We start from the raw sequence: 21,441 nt of genomic DNA, 5'->3' as shown, positions 1-21,441 counted from the left end.
TCTTATAACCTATCTATATCAGGCACACAAACTTGTTTTCCATTCACTATAACTCAATCAACTCTTCTCGAAAAATTTGATTTCTTACCTTGTCTTATACTTTCTAGCATCTATAATAAGACAGGATCTCAGGTCTGTGTTTCTTTGATTTGATCCACAAAGTCTGGTTTAAGTTGCAATGCTGCTAACAAACTCGCTACCTGATTAACCTCCAATTTCGTATTCATAGACCTCATATCCAGTAGCAATGTCTGATTGTGACTTCCCAAATTGGCTAATGCACTTGAACTCTTTCTACTCAAGGCACATACTACCATGTTGGCCTTCCCTAGATGCAAGTCAACAGCGCAACCATAATCCTTCAGTAGTTCTATCCATCTTCATTGTCTCAAATTCAATTCCTTCTGTGTCAAGATTTATTTTAAAACTTTTATGGTCAGTAAAGATCTGAAATTTTTCTCCGTACAAATAATGTTTTCAAATCTTCAATGCATGTACAATCACGGCTAACTCTAAGTCATGCATGGGACAATTTAACTCATGGTTCCTCAACTGGCGGGATGCATAAGCAATTTCCTTTCCATTTGCATTAACACACATCCCAAACCTGTTTAGAAGCATCTGTATACACTATATATCCACCCCTACCGGATGACAAAACCAAAATCGGAGTGGAGGTCAGTCTCTTCTTCAACTCATCAAAACTTTGTTGGCACTATTCCGTCGAGTGAAGTTCTACCCCCTTTCTCAGCAACTTGGTCAGAGGATCGGCAATTATAGAGAAGCTCTCAACAAATATTCTGTAATATCCAGTCAACCTTAAGAAACTTCGGACTTCAGTTGCATCCTTTGGCATTCTCCATTGTATAGTAGCTTTCACTTTTGAAGGGTCAGGCATAGCCATATCACCAGATATCACATACCCAAGGATAACCACCTAATTTACCAAAAATTCACATTTGCTTAACTTAGTATATAACTCCTCCTCTTTCAAAATCTGTAACACTATCCTCAGATGTCGCTCATGCTCTTCCTTACATTTCAAGCATACCAAGATATCATCTATAAAAGTAATAACAAAGTAATCCAGATATTCCTGAAATGTACGGTTAATCAACGGCATGAACGCCGCTGGTGCATTTGTTAACACAAAGGACATCACAAAAAATTCATAATGACCATGGCGAGTATGGAAAGCTATCTTTGGTATGTCATTCTCTGCTATCCTTAGCTCCCAATACCTAGACCTCCAATCAATCTTTGAAGATGTTGTAGCTCCCTTTAACTTGTCTAGCAGGTCATCAATCCTCAGCAATGGATATGTATTCTTCACTGTTATCCTATTTAATTGGCGCTAATCGACGCATAACCTTATACTCCTATCTTTCTTCTTCACAAATAACACTGGTGCTCCCCATGGTGAATTACTCGACCTGATGAATCCTTTCCCCAACAATTCTTAGATTTGCTTTTTGAGCTCTTTTAATTCCACTGGGGCCATTCTGTACTGTACAATCGAAATTGGGGCAACTCCTGGGGAGAGTTTCTATTGAAAAATCCACTTCTCTATGTGGTGGCAAACCTGGTAAGTCATCAGGGAATACTTCAGGGAAGTCTCTCACTATCGAGATTTCCTCTAATGTGGGATTAACCCTCTCGGTATCTACCACATAGGCTGAATATGCCTCACAACCTTCTAACATCAATCGTCTTGCCTTATGGCTAATATTATACAAATTGGTACTACTTGATGATCCCCCACTTTTGGTTCGTTGAAATATTCGATCATCACTTTTTTTTTTATAGTAGTCGACTATTGCTTTATGTTGTGCCAACCAATCCATCTCCAAAATCACATCAAACTCCTTCAAATCCAACACTACAAGATCCACAAGTAAATTTACATCTCCGATTCTCACTAAGCTCCATTTCCTAGCACTATTCATTACCACACCCCTTTCCATCAGCAAATTAACCATCAAATTATATCCCAAAGGGCTATTCTTACCAGGTATTTTAAAAGTAAGTTCTGATGATATATATGAATACGTAGAGCCAGGATCAATTAACACATAAGCCTCAACGTCAAATAACAAAATCATACCTGATATCATATCATTTGATGTTAGAGCTTCCTCCCTAGTCATGCTATATATCCCTGCTTAGATCTGCCCCTGAGTACCTTGTGCTCCAGCCCCCCTCATGCTGCTACCAATAGTGTGGTCACTATCTACCTCTGCCTCTGCATCTCTCAGCTCCTCTGCCACTACTTCCAACACTGCTTTGGCTCTGGGTCCCACTAGCAACACTTTCAACCCCACCTATAGTTTAAATGGGATAATTTTTGGCTATATGTCCCCTACCCTACAGTGATAACAAGTCTTGGCTATATCATCATGTCTCCAACATGGTGGCCCTAGATGTTGTTTTCCACAGGTAGAACAACTCAGAGTGAAAACTGGTCCTCATCAATAACTCTGTCCAGCTCCCCTACCCGATCCAATAGAAAACGTAGCAAATGAGTTGCGTTCGAACGAATCTCTGTTAAAGCCCATGGATCAACCGAACTTTGGTCCACTGCTTTGTCGAAAAGTAGGACCACCACGTGTAAAGTTCCCACATTTCACTGAGAATGAACGGTCGGTTCCCCTCTTGGTCAACCTACTCGATTCCCCTATTATGTACGTTGATTTTCTCTTCTCTTCCCCTTTTTTCATGTCTTCAATTACTGTTTCTTTCATCCGGATCGCTGATTCAACAAGAGTTTTAAAATTCAAAATTCTGACTGTGAGGCCTCTTTTTTATCTCCTGCCATAGCCCCTACTCAAAATGGTAACAACGATCCTCCTACATCACTATTGCTTCTAGTGCATACTTGGCTAGTGCAATAAAATGGAGTTCATGTTCTGCCACCATCTAATCATCCCCTTGCATTAAATTTAGAAACTCCATTCTCTTCTTATCTCGGTACATCTTGGGTCTGTATTTATTATCAAACTCTTTCTGAAACTCAGCCCAAGTTATTTCTCTTGGCTCATATCCCCTCATTACAGACCTCGATCAAATCAAGACATTCCCCACAAACAAAAACACAACATACTTAAGTCGATTCTCTAGAGTGCAATTCACTACGTTCATCACATCTTCGACTTTTTCGTACCATCTCTCATCAATCTCTGGATCTAGGGTACCTCAAATTCTGTAGCCCCCATCTTCTTGATTTTTTCATAATTGATCAATTATAGGAACTACTGGTGCTGGAGCTAGAGTGGGTGTGCGTGCCTGTGCAAGTAATTGCACTTGAGCTTGTGTTTGGGCCTGAAAGGCCATTTGAAATATCTATGCATACTTTGGTGGTAATCCTGCCACTGGAGTGTCACCGGGAGAATTGGAGTATCAGCACCAACACCCTCTCGACCTACTTCCACCCTACCTGCACTTGTAGGTGCTAGTGAGCCCTCTACGGACTCCATGGACTATTCCTTACTAGTTATTCGGTCAGCACGTGCACCTTGAGAAGTCATCCCACATTAAACAATTCAATTGTTAGGCACACCTCACAATCAACCTATCACCCTAAAAACGTAAAGTTGCTCTAATACCACCTAATGTAGCACCCCTATTTTGACCTATTTTCAGCCTTTGACCATTCTGAAAGGGCATAATTACCCCTATCTTATGCCATTATCTCCTCTATTTTTATTAATTATTTATTTTTTCACATTTTATTTAAAAATAGTACAAATAAAATTATTATACATTTTTTATTTACAAAAATACCAAATATTTAGAATTATTTTGATATTTATATGTTTTTAAAATTAAAATACATGCTTTTTCATAAAATATTATTAGTTCATTTGATTTTGTGTTGAATATATTTTGAAATTATATTATTTATATAAATTATATTAAATAAATTTACATGATATATTTTCCTAAATAATATTAGTTAATTTAATTTTGTAATGAATATATCTTAAAATTATATTATTTATATACATTACAAAAAATAAATTTTAGTATTTTAATATATTTATATTTAAATATAAAGGGAAATAATTAATGTAATTTATATATTAAAATTTATAAAATAAAAAAAATTAAAAAGAAAGAAAGAAAAAGATGCACAACATCATCTCTTCCCCAAGCCCTCTCCTAGAGCCAATCCCTCCCCACCCCCACCGAACACCTCTGCTTCCGCCTCACGAGCTTCGCCTCTGTCTTTTCTCACTTCTCCGCAATCGATTTTGACACTCCCATTTCCGCGACCCAAATCTGGACGACGACTTTGTGGGCGACAATGCCCGTCGCCTAACAGTGATTGCCGGTGGAGGTGTTATATAATATTATATTCATGATAAATTGACATATGTTATATTTATATATTTTTTAAACACATAAAATTTGGACCGTTCAATTTAAAAATTGATTATATATAATTCTGATGAGATATAGAAGATCCAACTGTCATATAATAACAATCATTTAAAATATATAATGGTATAACGAGAACTCACAAAAAAAAATTGATGTGATTAAATCAAATCATCGGCAAGGGAAGAGTGTGAAAAATTTTGATAAACACAAGGAGTTTTTTGCTTCTATTTTTCATATAGGGAGTTTTTAGTTGAATTTTCATAACACAGGAGGATTTTATGTAATTTTTTCTTTTTGTTATTTGTGAAGTTTGTGCATGATTAAAAAAATATATTTTAAATTATAATAATTTAATAATAAAAATAGTAAAAATATTACTTCTTTCTTTATGGGCATTTGAAAAATATTTATCATTAATTAATTCAATACGTGTTTCCAACTTTAGCTTTATATAAATATAGACAAAAAAAATAAAAAATATTTCACAAATTGATTTTATTGTAAGCAATTGTATTTCAATAAGTAATTTAGTGGTTTTTTTAATTTTTTTAAAATCATTCACAAACTACAATATAAAAATATAAATACCTTAAAAATTGATGCTCTTTATAGTCTTTTTATATTTAATTATATATTATAATTCTTTCAACCAAACATCGTATTATATCGTCAACGAAATATCCCACATGCAAAATATCAAACCCGAGATTATATGATGTAAGATAGAATTAATAATCATTTAATTTTTCATTATATCTAATCCTATCACGCCGAATTCTATTATACAAACCAAATCAGCGCTATAAATGCTAAAATATTACATCACACGTGTAAACATAAACATTTGTAGGCCGCATTTTGACTCATTCAATCTTCCAATTCAATGCACACTCACCTAGTACATATATATAAATTTGTATATTTATCACTTTTTTATATTTAATTTAGATTAAATTGATTTATAGATATAAATTCAAAACATATAAAAATATATTTATAGTCTCGATATTAAAGTCTTATAAATAAATTTTATTTATTTTTTCTTTATTTTATTCCATATCTATGAAAATAGATATTGAATATACATGTTTTTATATATTTAAAAAAAAGATATAAATATAATATTGATTAATTGTTTTTTGTATAAACATTAATATCTTTTGTTATTTATTTAAAAAAAACTTGTTAGATAATATTGATAAATGCTACATAATATGTGCTGCTACATAAAATTATCAAAATAAATATTGATTATATATATGTAGCACCCCCTAGTCACTACATTTAACTATCACTATTTCATCATTTTCTTAAATACAACTCATTCTATAAGTAATTTCTTTTCAACCCGTAAAATAATTTCTATTTCATTGATATAATATATAAATATCATAAAAGATAATAGATATCGGCAAAAATTTATTTTTACCCTCACCAGATGTCCTTATATACATAAACTCAATGGAAAAATAGTACCAAAATTTTAAACACAAATTTGACAAAAGATTAGAATATTTAAGAACTAAACAGCCAAAGATCTTGACTTCAGGTGTCACTGCTGACCCACCTAATAAGAACAACGGCACGGCTCAAAGTCTAATGTGGCTAGTTAGTGTGACCTATCTCCTGAAAAGTACGTGGAAATGAATGAGATGCCTACTTAGTAATCAGTCTATATATATTCGCATAGCAGCAAGTCACATACAGTGCAATCACATCAACTAACAAATATTCGTCATGTAGCAACAACAGATGTAAGGAATAATGTATACCCACGACTGTAAATCAATCCACGACATAATATTTGACGTTATCGTTTATTAACTAAAGACTCTACTTACTCTAATTGGAGTACATCAGTTAATAATTTTGCCGGCCATCATCATCTTAGTCAATGTTATATTGAAAGAATCGATATGGCCCGAGAATGCGATGGAAGTGTGAAATAAAAATTTAAAACCGGTTCAAAGGGGTGTTCTCTTTGAAATTCCCGGGCGTTTAGTGTTTGTCAAAAACATAATAATAAACATTATATGAAACTTTATCTTTTTGTTTCTTTAGAAAAACTACGACGTGCAACTGTCATGGTTCCTCAAGTCCAATGACTAATCCCGTACTATTGGAGCCAGGAAGATTTAGTCATACCGATCAAGCCTCCAAGGCTTCTGTATGATGACTTTCCGTGAGTGAGTTCAGTCAGTTTGACAACCTTGTTAACCACCCATTAAAATTGCATAGACATCCAACATCTGTCCCCGATGAAACATGGCACTCATCTAATGAATGCAATTTTAGTCCAAGTGTCAATAGGATTCTTGATGTCCATTCTCGAGGTCCTTGACTTGGAACATTTCAAATCTAACCATCAGAAGTTGATTTCATGGCCACCATCCAATGCGCAGCCCAACTACATAGGTTGTACAATTTTTTTTGTGGGCTTTGTTGTGATGTTAAGCATATAAACATAATTAGTGAGCACAACAAATACAATTTTCAAATAATAAATATTTACTTTATTCAAAACAACATTATAATTACACCGAAATTGTCAGAACATATTACATAAAGGCCAATTCAACTGACGTTTTGGTCACTTATTCTATCACATATCATATACAGCACATGATACTCGTTGGATGTGATATCCCCACACTCTCCATTTTAGTTAATAGCAATATCAGCACAGGACATTGCAACAAACATGGCATCCCCACACCACCCCAGTGTGTAGCTAACAGTACAGGATACTCCCCGGTAATCGAAATACCCCGGTACACTATGCGCCATGGTATCTAACTTAATTCATTTATTTTTAATATTACATCATCAACCACATCATCATCAATTACATTATCGTAAACCATTGACTATGTTCCTAACTAGGTAAGTACAATCTTTCATTTCAATTCAAAACAGCACTACCACTAACTTCATCATTCTATTCTCTATAATAATTACTTTCTTAATAATAACTTCTCAATTCGATTTCATGAAATAATCAATTATGCGATCACATAATGATACCACTCTCACGTCCATATATTATAATAACATATAACATATAGTAACAATTCCATCGGTATTAAGGTAATACAACAAATAGTCCACAACTAAATATATAAATAACTAATATACAAAATCGACGTATATAAATATAAATTCAAGTTTATGATCACATCTAACAAACCAATATGCATATAATATATACAATACTACAAACATACACACACACACACACATATATATATATATATATATACTCAATTAGTTATACTTACCTCAAATTCAAAAAATGCTTCAATTAACACAAGGGACTGCTAAACCCTTTACTTTGTTGTCACGTCCTAAAATTTTACGGAATTGTGTATGTGTAAATGTGTGTTTGTGTGGTGTAAATGTGTGTGGATGTAAGTATGTTGAAGAAAAGAAAGGACAAAATCCATAAAACCCCCCTGTGTTTTAAAAACTTTGTAAAAAAAAACTATCCTATTATGAGAATATGCTAAAAGCTCCCCTGTGTTTTGTAAAACTCAACAACAAATACTCCTTCCGTTAGTAATTAACCGAAGGTGCATTACACGTGTTGTTTTTGCATGTGGGGGTATTTTTTAACTATTTTTTTATTTTTTTTAGGTGTTTTTTACTAAAACTTTCTTTTTTTTTATTTTTGTTTTGTTTTTCTATTATTTTTATACTTGGAATTAAAATATTAAATTATATTTAATTTATTTAATATTAAATATCAAATTAAATTATATTTAAATTCAAATAATTTTATAATTGTTAATTATTAAATCTAAAATTATTTTTAATTAATTAAATTATATATTTAATTACAATAATTACCCAAAATATTTAATTATTATAATTATTTAAAATAAAATATTCTTAATTAACTAAATATATTTTAATTAATATAATTAAAATTAATTAAAAAAAAGAAAAACTAAACAATTTCGCCCCTTTTTTGCCGGAAACTTGTTTCTATGTTTCCGGCTCAGTCTGGACGAATTTTCGACGGCCAATGGTACCATTCGAATCCTCTCTTAAAGACGAACATTTACATACATTCAATTTTAGTTTTCGTGAATCAGAGACAGTACGCTCAAGCCACAACTACCGAACATGTTTGTCGTTGAATCGTCTCCGTCTGATCAAATCTTGGTCTCAGACCACTACCATTAGTCTCATCTCTTCAAGATGATTCTAACTGGACTGACCCCATACAATTTGGTAAAAAATTTACAGAGATATGAGAATTTTAGCAAAATTGTACCGCCGACGATGAGATGATGGTGGGGGTGGGGGGAAGCCGGGGGTAAGGGCGGGGGGTGGTGGGGGGGGGTAAGGGAGTTGGGTAGGATAGTAAGTTTTTTTTTGGGTAAATATAAGTTTCATTAATAAAACAAGATCGTATAGTACAACAGTGCTCAACTGGTGGTTTCTCCCTCGACAAGCCAAGGGATACGCCATAATTTATATAACGCACATGAACTAATAGAACGAGATAAATTAACACTAATAATCTTCTGTCTAATATCTTCCACTATAATGGTGGCTATTATATTCGATGGTCGCTCCGTATGCTCAAAGCGTCTCAAATTTCGTTCCCTCCAAATGTGGTAAATGCAAGCAGCCAGGAGTGCACGATAAGCCAAGTTAATCATATGTTTTCCTCTCCATTTTCTTGCAGCCCACTCAACGTCTCGTGACCACTCTCTATTAGGCCATCCAAATCGAACAATCCGCTGAATCGCTGTCAGGCAGCTTCTGGCATAACGGCATCGAAAGAATAGATGAGTATGTGTCTCCATTGCGTCCTCATCACATAATATACAGGCGCCTAGGTATGATAGCCATCATTTATCAGCTGTGGAAAGTTTTCCCAAAATCGCAAGCCATAAGATGAAATTATGCCTGGGGATCTTCAAAGAACCCGAGAGTAGTAAAGACCAACCTACCTTGGATCCTGGTGGGTCCAATAGCCTGTAAAGAGATGCAACTGTAGGTCGTCCTGTCTCAAATCGCCAAATAATGCGATCTGTCTCGCCATAAATTATTGACAATGCATGCAAAATCTCCAAGCACTCAATGTCCATAACGAGAGGCCAATGCTATTGCCCCTCTATAATAACACTGCTGAGCTTGTCCGTCGTCCGAAGCCCAAGCATACGTGGACCCTGTGGGAATCTCTCAATAAGGGAACCAAGGTGATGCCATGGATCATGCAACAGATAAAATGAATTCCCATCACCGATCTGATAGTCTACCATAGATCGAAGCAAGGGGCATAGACGAAGGAGTTTCCTCCAGCCTCACGAACCACCATTGTCAGTGACCGTCCATACAGATTTATCACGTAGCTGCCCGTTATATAACCATTCTACCTAGATTGATGTTCTATCACATTGAATAACATCACACAGCTTCTTGCTCATCAAGGCACGGTTTAAAGTAGCGATGTCCCGTAGGCCCTGACCTCCCTCCGACGTCGGCCTACAAACATCCCTCCATGTTACTTTGGCATATCCACTGGTTCCTATGCCCTTCAACAAAAAAGCTCTCAAACGCTTCTCAATCTCCCTTATAACACCTTTAGGTAGGATTAATGCAGAAGCCCAATATATACATAACGCCATAAGGACAGATTTAATAATCTGTACCCTCCCAGCATACGATAATCTCATTCCTTCCCAACCTTTAATGCGTCGATCAATTTTCAATAATAAAGGCTGGCAGTCTATTAACGATAATCTAAAGGAAAGTAGAGCAAGTCCCAAGTACCTCATCGAAAGATGCCCTTCCTGGAAACCGAGCATGTCTAACAGCTGCTCCCGTATCTCTTGTGCAGATCAAGAGATGATAAGATGACTCTTATGCACATTAAGCCGGAGAACTGACCAAGAGGCGAATAGGTCCAACCCCTGCTTAAAAACCCCTATAGAGTCCATATCAGCTTTGCAGAACAGCAACAGATCATCTGCAAATCCAAGCTGAAATAATCGAGAAGGCTCACATTTCCAATGAAAAGAAAAATGCATGTCCTGATCAATCATCTGCAGAAGAATCAAAAGCAGATCCTCCATTACGAGAACGAGCAGATATGGTGATAAAGGATCCCCCTGCCGTAGCCCTCTCGACCCAGTAAAGAAACCATGAGGTTTTCCATTCAGCCCGATGGAAAACGAGGGTGTCGTGACACACTCCTCTATCCACCAAATGAACGTAGTCGGGAATCCAAACATGTGTAACATTGCAAGTAGAAAATCCCATTCTACCGTGTCATAAGCTTTTTGAATATCCACTTTCAGTGCACATCTACGAGGTAGGCGCGCCTGATTGTAGCCTGTAAATAGTTCTTGTGCTAACAGTATATTATCTCCAATACTACGACCAGGAATAAAGGCAGCGCGACAAGGGCTTATCAACTTATCCAACACCCTACTCAACTTTTGCACAATAAGTTCGGCAATAATCTTATATAAAACATTACAACACGAAATAGGGCGAAAATCTGTGACCATATGGGCATGTACCTTAGGGATAAGTGCCAGAAGTGTGGTGTTGATTTGCTTCAGCAGTTTTCCCGTGGTAAAGAACTCGAAGATTGCTTTCGTAACCTCCAGACCCACGATTGGCTAGGCAGCTTTATAAAACCCCGATGAGAACCCATCCGATCCAGGTACTTTATCTTCAACAATGTCAAACATTGCCTGTTTGACATCAACTACAGTGACGGGTGTAAGGAGCTGAAGCCCTTCATCCTCATTGAGGACATGTCTAGCCCATGGCCTCAGATACCGGATATCTATCACCTGCCTCCGTCTTTCTCTGCCTAACAGAGCCTGATAGAAGGAGACAAACTCATGAATAACCGCTCCTGGCTCTGAGTAGGTGGTGCCGTGTTCATCATTTATTTGTAAGATTCTTCGAGTGGCACGTCGCTAAGCTATCTTGCAAAAGAAGACTCGTGAGCATTGATCCCCATACTTCATCCATTGCACCTTTGCTCGCTGCTGTAACATGATTTATTCCATTTTTACCACCTTGGTATATACCAAACGACAACAGTGTTCCAAGAGTAGAAAGAGGTCGTTTTGTCTATCCGAGCTAACCAAAATATGTGCTTCCTCAAGGAATCCTTTAGCCAGTCGTACATTCTCCGAAAGATCTCTTTTATTGCACCTTTGCTGTTGGAATACTAGCTTTAAAGCTTTTAGTTTCCACGTAATCGCGTACATAGGCACTCCAATAATGTCGTGTTTTCATACATTTTGCACACTGGGAATAAAATATGGTGAAAGAGTAAGGTAATTATCAAATCTGAACATACCTCCCAGTTGTTGTTGTCGATCCCCACAACGCACCAGTGGTGAATGATCCGAGGTGCGTGGGGTGAGGCTTGAATAGTATGAGTTAGGGAAACGCTCAAGCCATATGTCATTTATGAGCATACGATCCAAACGCTTCCATAAACTTCGCGAATTCGAACTTCGGTTATGCCACGTGTACCATTCACCCTGCATGGGCATTTGTAGCAATCCCGTGTCCTGTATGCATGCATTAAATTCATCCATCGACAATCTAATATCACCAAAATTACCACACACCTCACTGAGGTCATGAACAACATTAAAATCTCCTCCTACTATCCACGGGTCATCCACACATTAACCCGCAAGCATCCCCAATGATCGCCACAACTCACGCCGCTCAGCAATTTCAGTGGCACCGTACACAACAGTAATAATCACATTCATATGCAGTGCTCTAATAGTTACACGACAGTGTCCAAATTGATCGACTAACTCAATCACATTAACATCAAGAATAGTGTCATCCCATCCAATCCATATACGATTCCCAACCGACACAGGATCAACAAGCCACTTCCATTGAGGCTGTAAGAAAGATTGTATACGAGCAATATTAGTAATTCGTACACGCGTTTCAAGAAAGCCAAGAAATTGTAATCTGAACTCAGCTACTACGTCTTTTAGTGCCAGCTGATGGTCCCTTTTGTTCAGGCCACACACGTTCCACATAGCAGCATTTAACATGGATCACCCGTGGCGGGGCTGCTTATGTTAGGACCCCGAATGGTATCATCTGTATCATCAAGGGAGTTAAGTGCATCGAAAGTGTTAAAGATAACTAACTCCTTACCCTTGTACCTTTCTTTGTTGACTCGTGCGACAGGGGTACTCGGAGTCTCAAATACGATAGGCTGCTGATTAATATCTCCACATGAGTTATTCTTGTCTTCTTCCATAGCCTTACCCGATTCAGCTATGGGCGGATGCACTCGTGTCTTCTGCACATAAACATTGACTGGCGGTTTCGGTACTTTCATGGAAGGGCAATCCTTCGTGGCATGTCCGAGGCTCATGCAAGTGGTGCATTTAGGGGGCAGCCACTCGTACTCTACGTCAACCTTGCATGCAATTTCTCCACCTTCCTCTGTTGGCAACATAATAACCAAATGCTTCGGGAGTTTGGCATTGATGTCAAGCATGACACATACACGAGCGAAATCCAGTCTCGTGCATGCGTGTGTGATCGCATCCAGATAAAGAGGTCGTCCAATGCCACTTCCACCGTACTCAAGCCATCATTAGTTCATAATTCAACTGGGAAGTGTCGAAGTTTAACCCAAACTGGGACTTGGGTATGTTTCAGCTTACGTAGGACCATGCCCCATTTCTGCAACACGATTGGTTGTCCTTGGAACAACCATGGTCCGCCCTCTATAACTTCTTTCATTGCCACTATAATTTTGAATCGGAAGAAGAAAAATTCATTTGTCGTGGCCGTGACTTCTGCTAACAATGGCCAAATAGATTTGACGTAGTCCTTTACGTGATGAAAATACGGTCTTTTGCCCAAAAAATAGCCCACTGCTGTCCCATTCCAGCGACATGAACCATCTCGAACCATATCCAACGTGGGTCGTACAATAATTTCATCATTTTACATCATAGGTGGCACATAAGTCAATATTTTTTGAGACGAATTATGGAAAATATTGGCAATTTTATCGTGATAATTCATGAAGTTCGAACAAGGCTGTAGTGGCACATTCGATAAATTCTGGTGGGCGAAGATGTCGGTAATTGTGATGTGGCATCTGCAGTCACGTGCACTTGCGCAGCATCAACAAAAACAACGTCGGCAGTAGGCAGTTCCTACAGCATCATCGACGGGTGAGCAGATGTAACCTGCGATGAAGGTTGCTGATTTTCCGTCATCAATGGACGATTCAAAGCTGTGGGAGTCTGGGCAACCATGGCAGCTTCATCTCGCGCCGCTAGCGGCGCCATAGAAACCCTAAGATTCAAATCTACAGCAACCCTATTTTCAGAGATCTGCAGCGACGGCGTCAAGCAAGGAGGATGCTCTGCCGCCTATTCAACCATCAAGCGCACCAAACGGCGAAACAACAGCTCCTCCGAATTTCTCTCGCCTTCTCCATATTTCTTTGTCCAACGCTAGTGGAGATCGTTCAGTGCGCGAACAGATTCGTCATCCCCTTTGTCGATTACTCTATTAGCCAAAACAATAAAATCTGCAAACTGAAACTCCATGGGGGATAGATTAATCGTCGGCGCATCTTCCCCATCCAAACTGTCATCGGTCGCTGCTGCATTGTTATTCGCCTGCCCTCCATGTTCGTCAACAACATTCCCCAATTCACCGCCATCTATCCCCGCCACCATATCATCTTCATTCTCGTCGGCCGCATCATCAACATGAATTCCGTGTGAAGTGTGTGTATTTTTAGGTCTAGTAGTTTGTGAGAGAGAACAGATAGGAGAGTTCATATTTCTCTAAACACAAGGAATTTTGTTGATGTGGAACTTTGTCTGTTTGTTTTTTTTTAATATATAATAATTTTAAATTATTTATATATAATAGAAGTTAAAAAATTTGTTGAATCTAGACCTTTTATTTTTTAAAATCTAACGGTTGAGATTAATTGATTAGAACTAACGATCAATATTTGATCAAAAAAGATCCAACGGTAATTAAAATAAGAAATAATATATATTAAGTAAGGGTATAACGGTTATTTTCTAAAAAAATAATATCGTTAGTTGGATTTAACGGAGAGGGGCAATTGAGCTGAATTTTACAAAACACATGAGAACTTTTAGCCTATTCTCATAATTGGAGGATTTTTTTGTAGGCTTTTTAAAACATAGGGGTATTTTATACATTTTGTCCGAAAAGAAAAAAAACAAGATTGAGGCGGTGGGTGGCCCACCCCTCTTTTTTGTTATATTTTTGTGTGTATATATATATAAATATATTTATTTTATTTAACCTTTTCAATAATTACCATCACGTTCTACTTAATTTTCTAATTAATATAATTTGCTTCTAAATATTATAATGAACTCCAATATTATAATGAACTCCAATTTAGTTAATTCAAGTTAATTCAATTTACTAATTAACTAAGTTTCATAAAAGGTTTATCAATTAATTTCAAAATTATGTATTACAATTTTTGGGGCATCACAATATATGTATTTTTATACGTGGTGATTAAATGAATTATTTTTCAATAATTATGTTTTATTATACAGATAATATCAAATTATAATTCATTCAAAGGAAAAAAAAAATAAAGAACTGACATACAATGATTGAATTAAAATGGGACCCAATTTCTTATTATTGTTGGAGCTAGTTATGATATATAGTTGACGTGTAATGGATTTCAACCAAAGCACAGGGTTCGATGGATCTTCATCAAAATTCTGAAATTAACGGGAGACTAACCTGCAAAATAGAGGTTCACATACGAATGCTTAAGTCAGTAATTATTTACTGAGGTAAATAAAGAAAAAACTTGAGAGAATGTGAGAATAATAAGGGAGTATGCTTATTAACTGAAGAAATTTGTGTGGAATGCAAAAAGAGAGCTAAAAGTAGCTAAAAAATGAGAGGGAATTGAGTGTGAGTAAGGGATACTTGATTACTAGATGACGCACAAAATGTTTCTATTTATAGGCTGGCGTAGAGAAAGACTAGAAATTAGCTAGGGCAAATTCGGCACCAATGGATAGTTGCACGTGTTAGTTACATAACAAAAAAAAGAATATTAGGATTTGCACTTATCTAAATGAAGATATGACGATTTCACCCAGTCTTGCTCAATCTACCTATGTATTTAGGGATGCATTTTACTTGCTGACTAAATAGTCAATTCCAACTAGCTCTCTTGGCGTTAATGGAAGATATTTTACTATGACGTGTCTTAAGGCGTCGGCCATCTGTATGATGTGGCCTCCCTGCTATATGATGACTCAACTTGCTAGATTGGGTTTATTTTTTGGGTCTATCGGATTAGGAAAAAGAAGCAGTTTATGGCCTTTATACCTTACCCTTAGCCCAACAAAGCTTGACCTGCTAGGCTGTTCGCTTGGGACCCACCTCCTTATCTTTGGGCTTTAACGAAAAATGTTTGAGGGAGTATCAATAATCAAAAGAAAAAAATAATAGTAAATACAAATTAATATGGCCCCACAACGGCTATTATCCATTTTTTGTGCAAGTGAGGACAAAATATTAGTCATAGCTAAAAATCATCGTAAAAATCGATTAACCATCTAAAAAATTTAAATTTTTACATTAATTTGGTTTCGTCGTGATTAATAATATTAATTTACCACAAATTTTAAGTTATAGTCATTTATAGTGTAGGAAAAATTCATTTCTTTTTGTGGTGAGTGAGGAGAGACATCCGCCACATAATCATATCAGGATATCCTAATATAAGCAGTTGATGACACTACAAGAAATAGAATATTTGGTTATGCCTAATTGTCATGGTTAATAAACTGATAATACAATTTATATAAAAAATTAACCTTGATTCATTTTTAAAAATTATATACATAGGATGTGCTAGGGATGGCAGATGAGTCCAACCAGCTCGAGCGAGATTGTGTCTGTTCACCAGCTCGCGAGCTTTTCGTATTTTTTTTAATATTTTTTTATATATATTTTTATTTTGAATTTTTTTATATATTTAATATTTGATCAATTTTATAATCAAAATTGACCATATATTATAATTATTAATCAATATCTTACATTTTATTTTGGATAATAATAGATTATGGTACTTTTATTTATACATTTAATTTTTATACAAAAATAACTTAATCAACAACTTAGTAAATTATAATATTTTTTGTAATTAAAATTATTATTCAATATGACATATATAAATTTTATGTTATATTTTAATATATATTTGTATTACGTTATACTTTTTTTTTTAAATTGATAAGTAATTCATTTATGATTTTTTATCTATTTTTGAGTTTTATATTTATATCAGGATACATACTATGCATTATGAAATCTATTTTATTATTTATAAATTATGTCAAAATTTAGTGATTCCTATGAATTAATCTAAAAATAATGATAATGATAATAATAGTGATGGTTGAACAATTTTAATTATTATTTTATTATATATATAATGAGATAAAAAAATTTAATCAATAATTATGATATCTTAAAATTTGGGAACCCGATCAACACCAAATTTAAATATATATAAGACCGTGTCCATGAGATCATATCTGACGGTTTGATTTAAATCACATGGTCTATTCTACGATATGTCGATTTGAATGATTATTCTTGTTTGGAGTATGATATCTTGACATCCGTATATCCAATAAGTCTAAAACTTTACCAAGTGTTTTTTCTATAAGTATGATCATATCTAACGGTCTGATTTGAATTTTGATAGTCTGACTAACCCATGTTGTTCAACAATGTAAGATGATAGTTACATCAATGTAATACTAACATTTATAAATATATAAATTTATTGCAGATTGTGAATATATATTAATCTCAACTATAAAATATTTTTATTTATTTCAATTGCATTATTTCAGATAATTGATACTTTTCTATAACTTTAAACTATTTAGAATGATTTTTTTTTTGTACATTTTACTAATTATATTACTACTAAACTAATCAATAGTTTATATTTATAACAAGAAATTAGAATTTCATACTATATTTTGGTATATTTATAATATAGTATACATTTTACAATCTATTTTATTACTTATAAGTTTATGTAAAAAATTGATGATTCTCATTATTTAATCTAATAATAATAACAATATAGTATGCACTATACAGTCTATTATTACTTATAAATATATGTCAAAAATTGGTGATTCCTATAATTTAATATAATAATAATAATAATAATAATAATAATAATAATAAAACAAAAAAAATTAAAAAATCAGATTGAGCTCAAACTCAACATATAGGAATCAAGTAGTCGTTGACCAAATAGTCATTGATCACAATCATGTAATGGTTATTGGCTGTAGTTTTTGTGAGGTTGGCTAAAATATTTGTCATGGCTATTAGCTACGATAAAAAGCTAGTTTTTTGTACCTATTTTATTTTACTGCAATTAATAATAATTATTTAAGATGAATTTGAATTATAACCATTAATATTATAGGCAGTAATTTATTTTTCCTAGTGTGAGTGGCTTTTTAAATTAGTTCACGTAAAATTATCATATTGGGATACATACTTTATGCACGTAAAAATTATGTATCTTATTTCACAAAATTTCACGCTTTATATGATTTATGTGATCCAGTATGAATGAATAATTTTTTTTTTCTTGAACGCCAAAAATCAATTTTAATTAATTTATATTAGGTCTAGAGACTTTACGTTTAAAAGAATTACATTTTTTTTTTGAGATAATTATATTTACATTCTTATTATTTTTAAACTAAAATTTCAAATACTATAATTAAAGGGTCCCTAAAAGTAATTCGATAAATCATAATTAATGATGAATTCATATCCCAACCACAAGCTGAAGACGGAAGTCAAATTTTTCGCTTCACGTCATTTACTATGAACTCAGCTTCTTTTTCTTACTATTTTGTCCTTTTCTGCCATTCTCTCGTTCCTCCTTTTCGGACAAAGTACATAGATATTTTTCTCTTTATAAAGGCTGATAAACCCCTTATTACAACCCTGTATTTGTTCTTCTTCTCCATCTATATTGGTAAAGGAGGGAAGAAAGGTAGAGAAAGGCATACTATAATCTGAAAATGGTCTGCATTTGGACAACAGCCGTAGCAGCGATTGTGTTCTTTTATTTCCTTCAACAGTTTGTAAACCTGGGAAAGAAGAAAAAACTGCCTCCAGGCCCGACAGGCCTCCCAATTCTAGGCCATTTCCACCTCTTGGGGAAGAATCCCTACCAAGATTTGCACCGTTTGGCACGAAAGTACGGCCCGATCATGTACATGCGCTTCGGCACCGTGCCCACGATCATCGTCTCATCACCGGCCGCAGCTGAGCTCTTCTTGAAGAAGCACGATCTCACTTTCGCCAACAAGCCTCATCACGAGGCCTCCAATTACCTAAGTTATGAGCAAAGAAACATAGTCTTCGGAAGGTACGGGCCGTATTGGCGCAACATGCGAAAACTTGCCACCTTGGAGCTGCTGAGCAATCTCAAGATCAGCCAGTTTCAACCGATGAGGAAGGCTGAGATTGACATTTTGGTGGGCTCACTCAAAAGCGCTGCTGAAATTGGTGAAACTGTCGATATGAGCGTCAGAATTGCGTCAGTCAGTGCTGATATGACGTGTCTGATGGTGTTCGGGAGGAAATACGCTGACAAAGATTTGAATGACGAAGGGTTAAAGGAAGTGATGAAGGAGACGGTGGAGGAGGCCGCGGCTTTTAATCTTGGAGACTATTTTCCCTATCTTCGGGGGCTTGATCTTCAGGGCTCGGCCCGACGATTGAAGAAACTTAGCAAGATTTTTGACAGGTTTCTTGAGAGGATCATTGATGATCATGTTCAGAACAAGAAAGAAAAGCAGCAGAGCTCTCAAGACTTTGTGGACACCATGATGGGTATTATGGAGTCCGGAGAGGCTGGATTCGACTTTGATCGCCGTCATGTCAAAGCTGTGTTATTGGTAATCTAACTATACAGTGATAATTATATTTATATCTTCTAATTCATGGTTTATTTATATAAATTATCTTATTTTTTATAATTACATATATAGCCATAAGAAATTTAGATATGGTTTAAACAAATCATCCATGCTTTTCAGAAAATTACACATACACCTCTAAAAGATATAAATGTAATTACACAAACTACCCTTAATTTTTGACAATTAAGGGTAGTTCTGTAATTATGCAAAAAGTAGAGATGATTCTATAAATAAATCATAGATCAGGGGATGTAAACGCAATTATCCGTATTATATAATATATAAGAGCTAAATGTTTGTTTTGTTAACAATTTAAACTATTTTATCTCATGAAAATGGAACTAGGTAAATAAAGTGTTTGAGTACTTGAGTTTGACATTCATAAAAATAAAATTTCAACGTGATAAGATTTGGAAAAAAAAGATATTCTCCCTTACAAATGACTTTTAGCTGCAGTAGACAAGGTGATTTATCAGTACTATTTATAATTCTAGACAGGGAGTGGCGTTCTCTTTTTGTGCAGGATATGCTGCTAGCAGGAATAGATACTTCAACAGCAGCAGTGGAATGGGCATTGTCAGAAGTCATCAGGCATCCAGTAGTAACAAAGAAGCTTCAAAAAGAACTAGAAGAAGTTGTCGGCTTGGACCAGACCGTGAACGAATCACATCTTTCCAGCCTCAAATACCTAGATTACGTGGTCAGGGAATCAATGAGGCTCCACCCCGTCAGCCCACTGTTGATCCGCGAAGGCATGGAAGATTGTGAAGTCGACGGGTTCCACATACAGAAGAAATCACAGGTCCTAGTGAACGTCTGGGCCATCGGGAGAGATCCCGATGCCTGGACGGACCCTGAGACGTTTTTCCCTGAGAGGTTTCTTGGCAGCAACGTGGACGTTCGGGGACGGGATTCCCAGCTTATACCTTTCGGGACTGGAAGGAGAGGGTGCCCTGGATTGCAATTGGGGCTAACAATTGTCCAGTTAATGGTGGCACAATTGGTTCATTGCTTTGATTGGGAGCTTCCTGAAGGAATGCAGCCTGATGAGCTGGATATGTCTGAGAACTTTGGCCTGATCACTGCCAGGGCTAAGCATCTCGTGGCCATCCCCAAGTACAGATTGCATCAGTAGAAGAGTACAATTCATAATTAATCACTTGGCTAAATGGACCAATTACATACAAGTTTATTATACTTGTGTAGTTAAAATTTCTCACACAATACGAAATAACGTTTGTTGGTTTTTAATTTAAATAAATTTTCACTTAGATTTAACTACGCTACTGTGTATATTGTTAATACACATGCAATAATAAGGATAAAAAAGTAATTTATATATATGACTCATACAATAAATACATACACCCTATCATATTACATAAATTCTGACTCTACTATAAGTACCAAAAATATAATTTTTTAGAGGGAGGACTATTCATTTATTATGACCACACCTACCAAGAAACCCCTTGAAAATCATATTTTCACTTGGTGAGTTATAATGTCGCGAGTAAAATTCATATTTTCATCCTTTCATAAAATTCGCAACCACATCATTGGCGTCGTTTTTGAAAAAATATGCCTCGACACTGAGTATGCAAACCAGGCCTCGAGCTCATGACGTCCACGATTTGGACATGATCTGCGAAGCTCAAGTGAACGGGGCGGAACAAGACCCGCCTCGAGAACAGTCGCCACTCTAGGATGTAACCCCCCTAACTCATGAGAAAGTACCCCTCAATGAGGAGATCCCCCCGCCACTTCGACAATCTCTGCCCGCGTCTCCTGGGGGAGCACTACCCCTAAAAACTCCACCCTAAGACCCGATGATCCAACTGACACAAGAAGCTTTGCTAGCTCTGATTCGCGACGCATCTACTCGAGCAGCGGCACAAGCCGTGGCCTAATATGTAGTACAACAACCTGCGAATCCGCCCCCTCCTTCCCCTCGCAGAAGTCGAGAATTATCCTCGGCTCTCGAGGAGGAGGGGCAAAATCTCTCGACCTGAGGTTGCACGGACCC

The 21,441-nt window shown here is 35.9% G+C and overlaps 2 protein-coding genes across 2 annotated transcripts; one reads left to right on the top strand and one right to left on the bottom strand.

The window, feature by feature from the left end:
* Window positions 1-715: 715 nt before the first annotated feature.
* On the bottom strand, window positions 716-2,147 carry LOC148786921 (uncharacterized). The gene is made up of 3 exons (XM_088885018.1): window positions 1,429-2,147; window positions 1,052-1,340; window positions 716-937 (listed from the first exon to the last, which is right to left on the bottom strand). The coding sequence occupies exons 1-3, from the start codon at window positions 2,145-2,147 to the stop codon at window positions 716-718; spliced, it is 1,230 nt and encodes a 409-aa protein (XP_088741144.1).
* Window positions 2,148-18,433: 16,286 nt separating this feature from the next.
* LOC105171249 (cytochrome P450 71AU50) lies at window positions 18,434-20,696 on the top strand. The gene is made up of 2 exons (XM_011092302.3): window positions 18,434-19,391; window positions 19,939-20,696. The coding sequence occupies exons 1-2, from the start codon at window positions 18,510-18,512 to the stop codon at window positions 20,548-20,550; spliced, it is 1,494 nt and encodes a 497-aa protein (XP_011090604.1). The 5' UTR covers window positions 18,434-18,509; the 3' UTR covers window positions 20,551-20,696.
* Window positions 20,697-21,441: the final 745 nt, after the last annotated feature.

The sequence above is a fragment of the Sesamum indicum genome, linkage group LG9 (assembly GCF_026168435.1).
Source record: "Sesamum indicum cultivar Baizhima isolate 11 linkage group LG9, ASM2616843v1, whole genome shotgun sequence".
Taxonomy (NCBI): Eukaryota; Viridiplantae; Streptophyta; class Magnoliopsida; order Lamiales; family Pedaliaceae; genus Sesamum; species Sesamum indicum.
This window is presented reverse-complemented; position numbering and strand designations above follow the sequence as displayed.

Coding starts and splice junctions, on each gene's coding strand:
- LOC105171249 (XM_011092302.3), top strand. CDS start 18,510: ATGGTCTGCATTTGGACAACAGCCGTAGCAGCGATTGTGTTCTTTTAT. Junction 19,392..19,938: donor ATGTCAAAGCTGTGTTATTG/GTAATCTAACTA, acceptor CTTTTTGTGCAG/GATATGCTGCTAGCAGGAAT.
- LOC148786921 (XM_088885018.1), bottom strand. CDS start 2,147: ATGACTAGGGAGGAAGCTCTAACATCAAATGATATGATATCAGGTATG. Junction 1,341..1,428: donor GAAAGGATTCATCAGGTCGA/GTAATTCACCAT, acceptor CCAATTAAATAG/GATAACAGTGAAGAATACAT. Junction 938..1,051: donor CTTTTATAGATGATATCTTG/GTATGCTTGAAA, acceptor TTGGTAAATTAG/GTGGTTATCCTTGGGTATGT.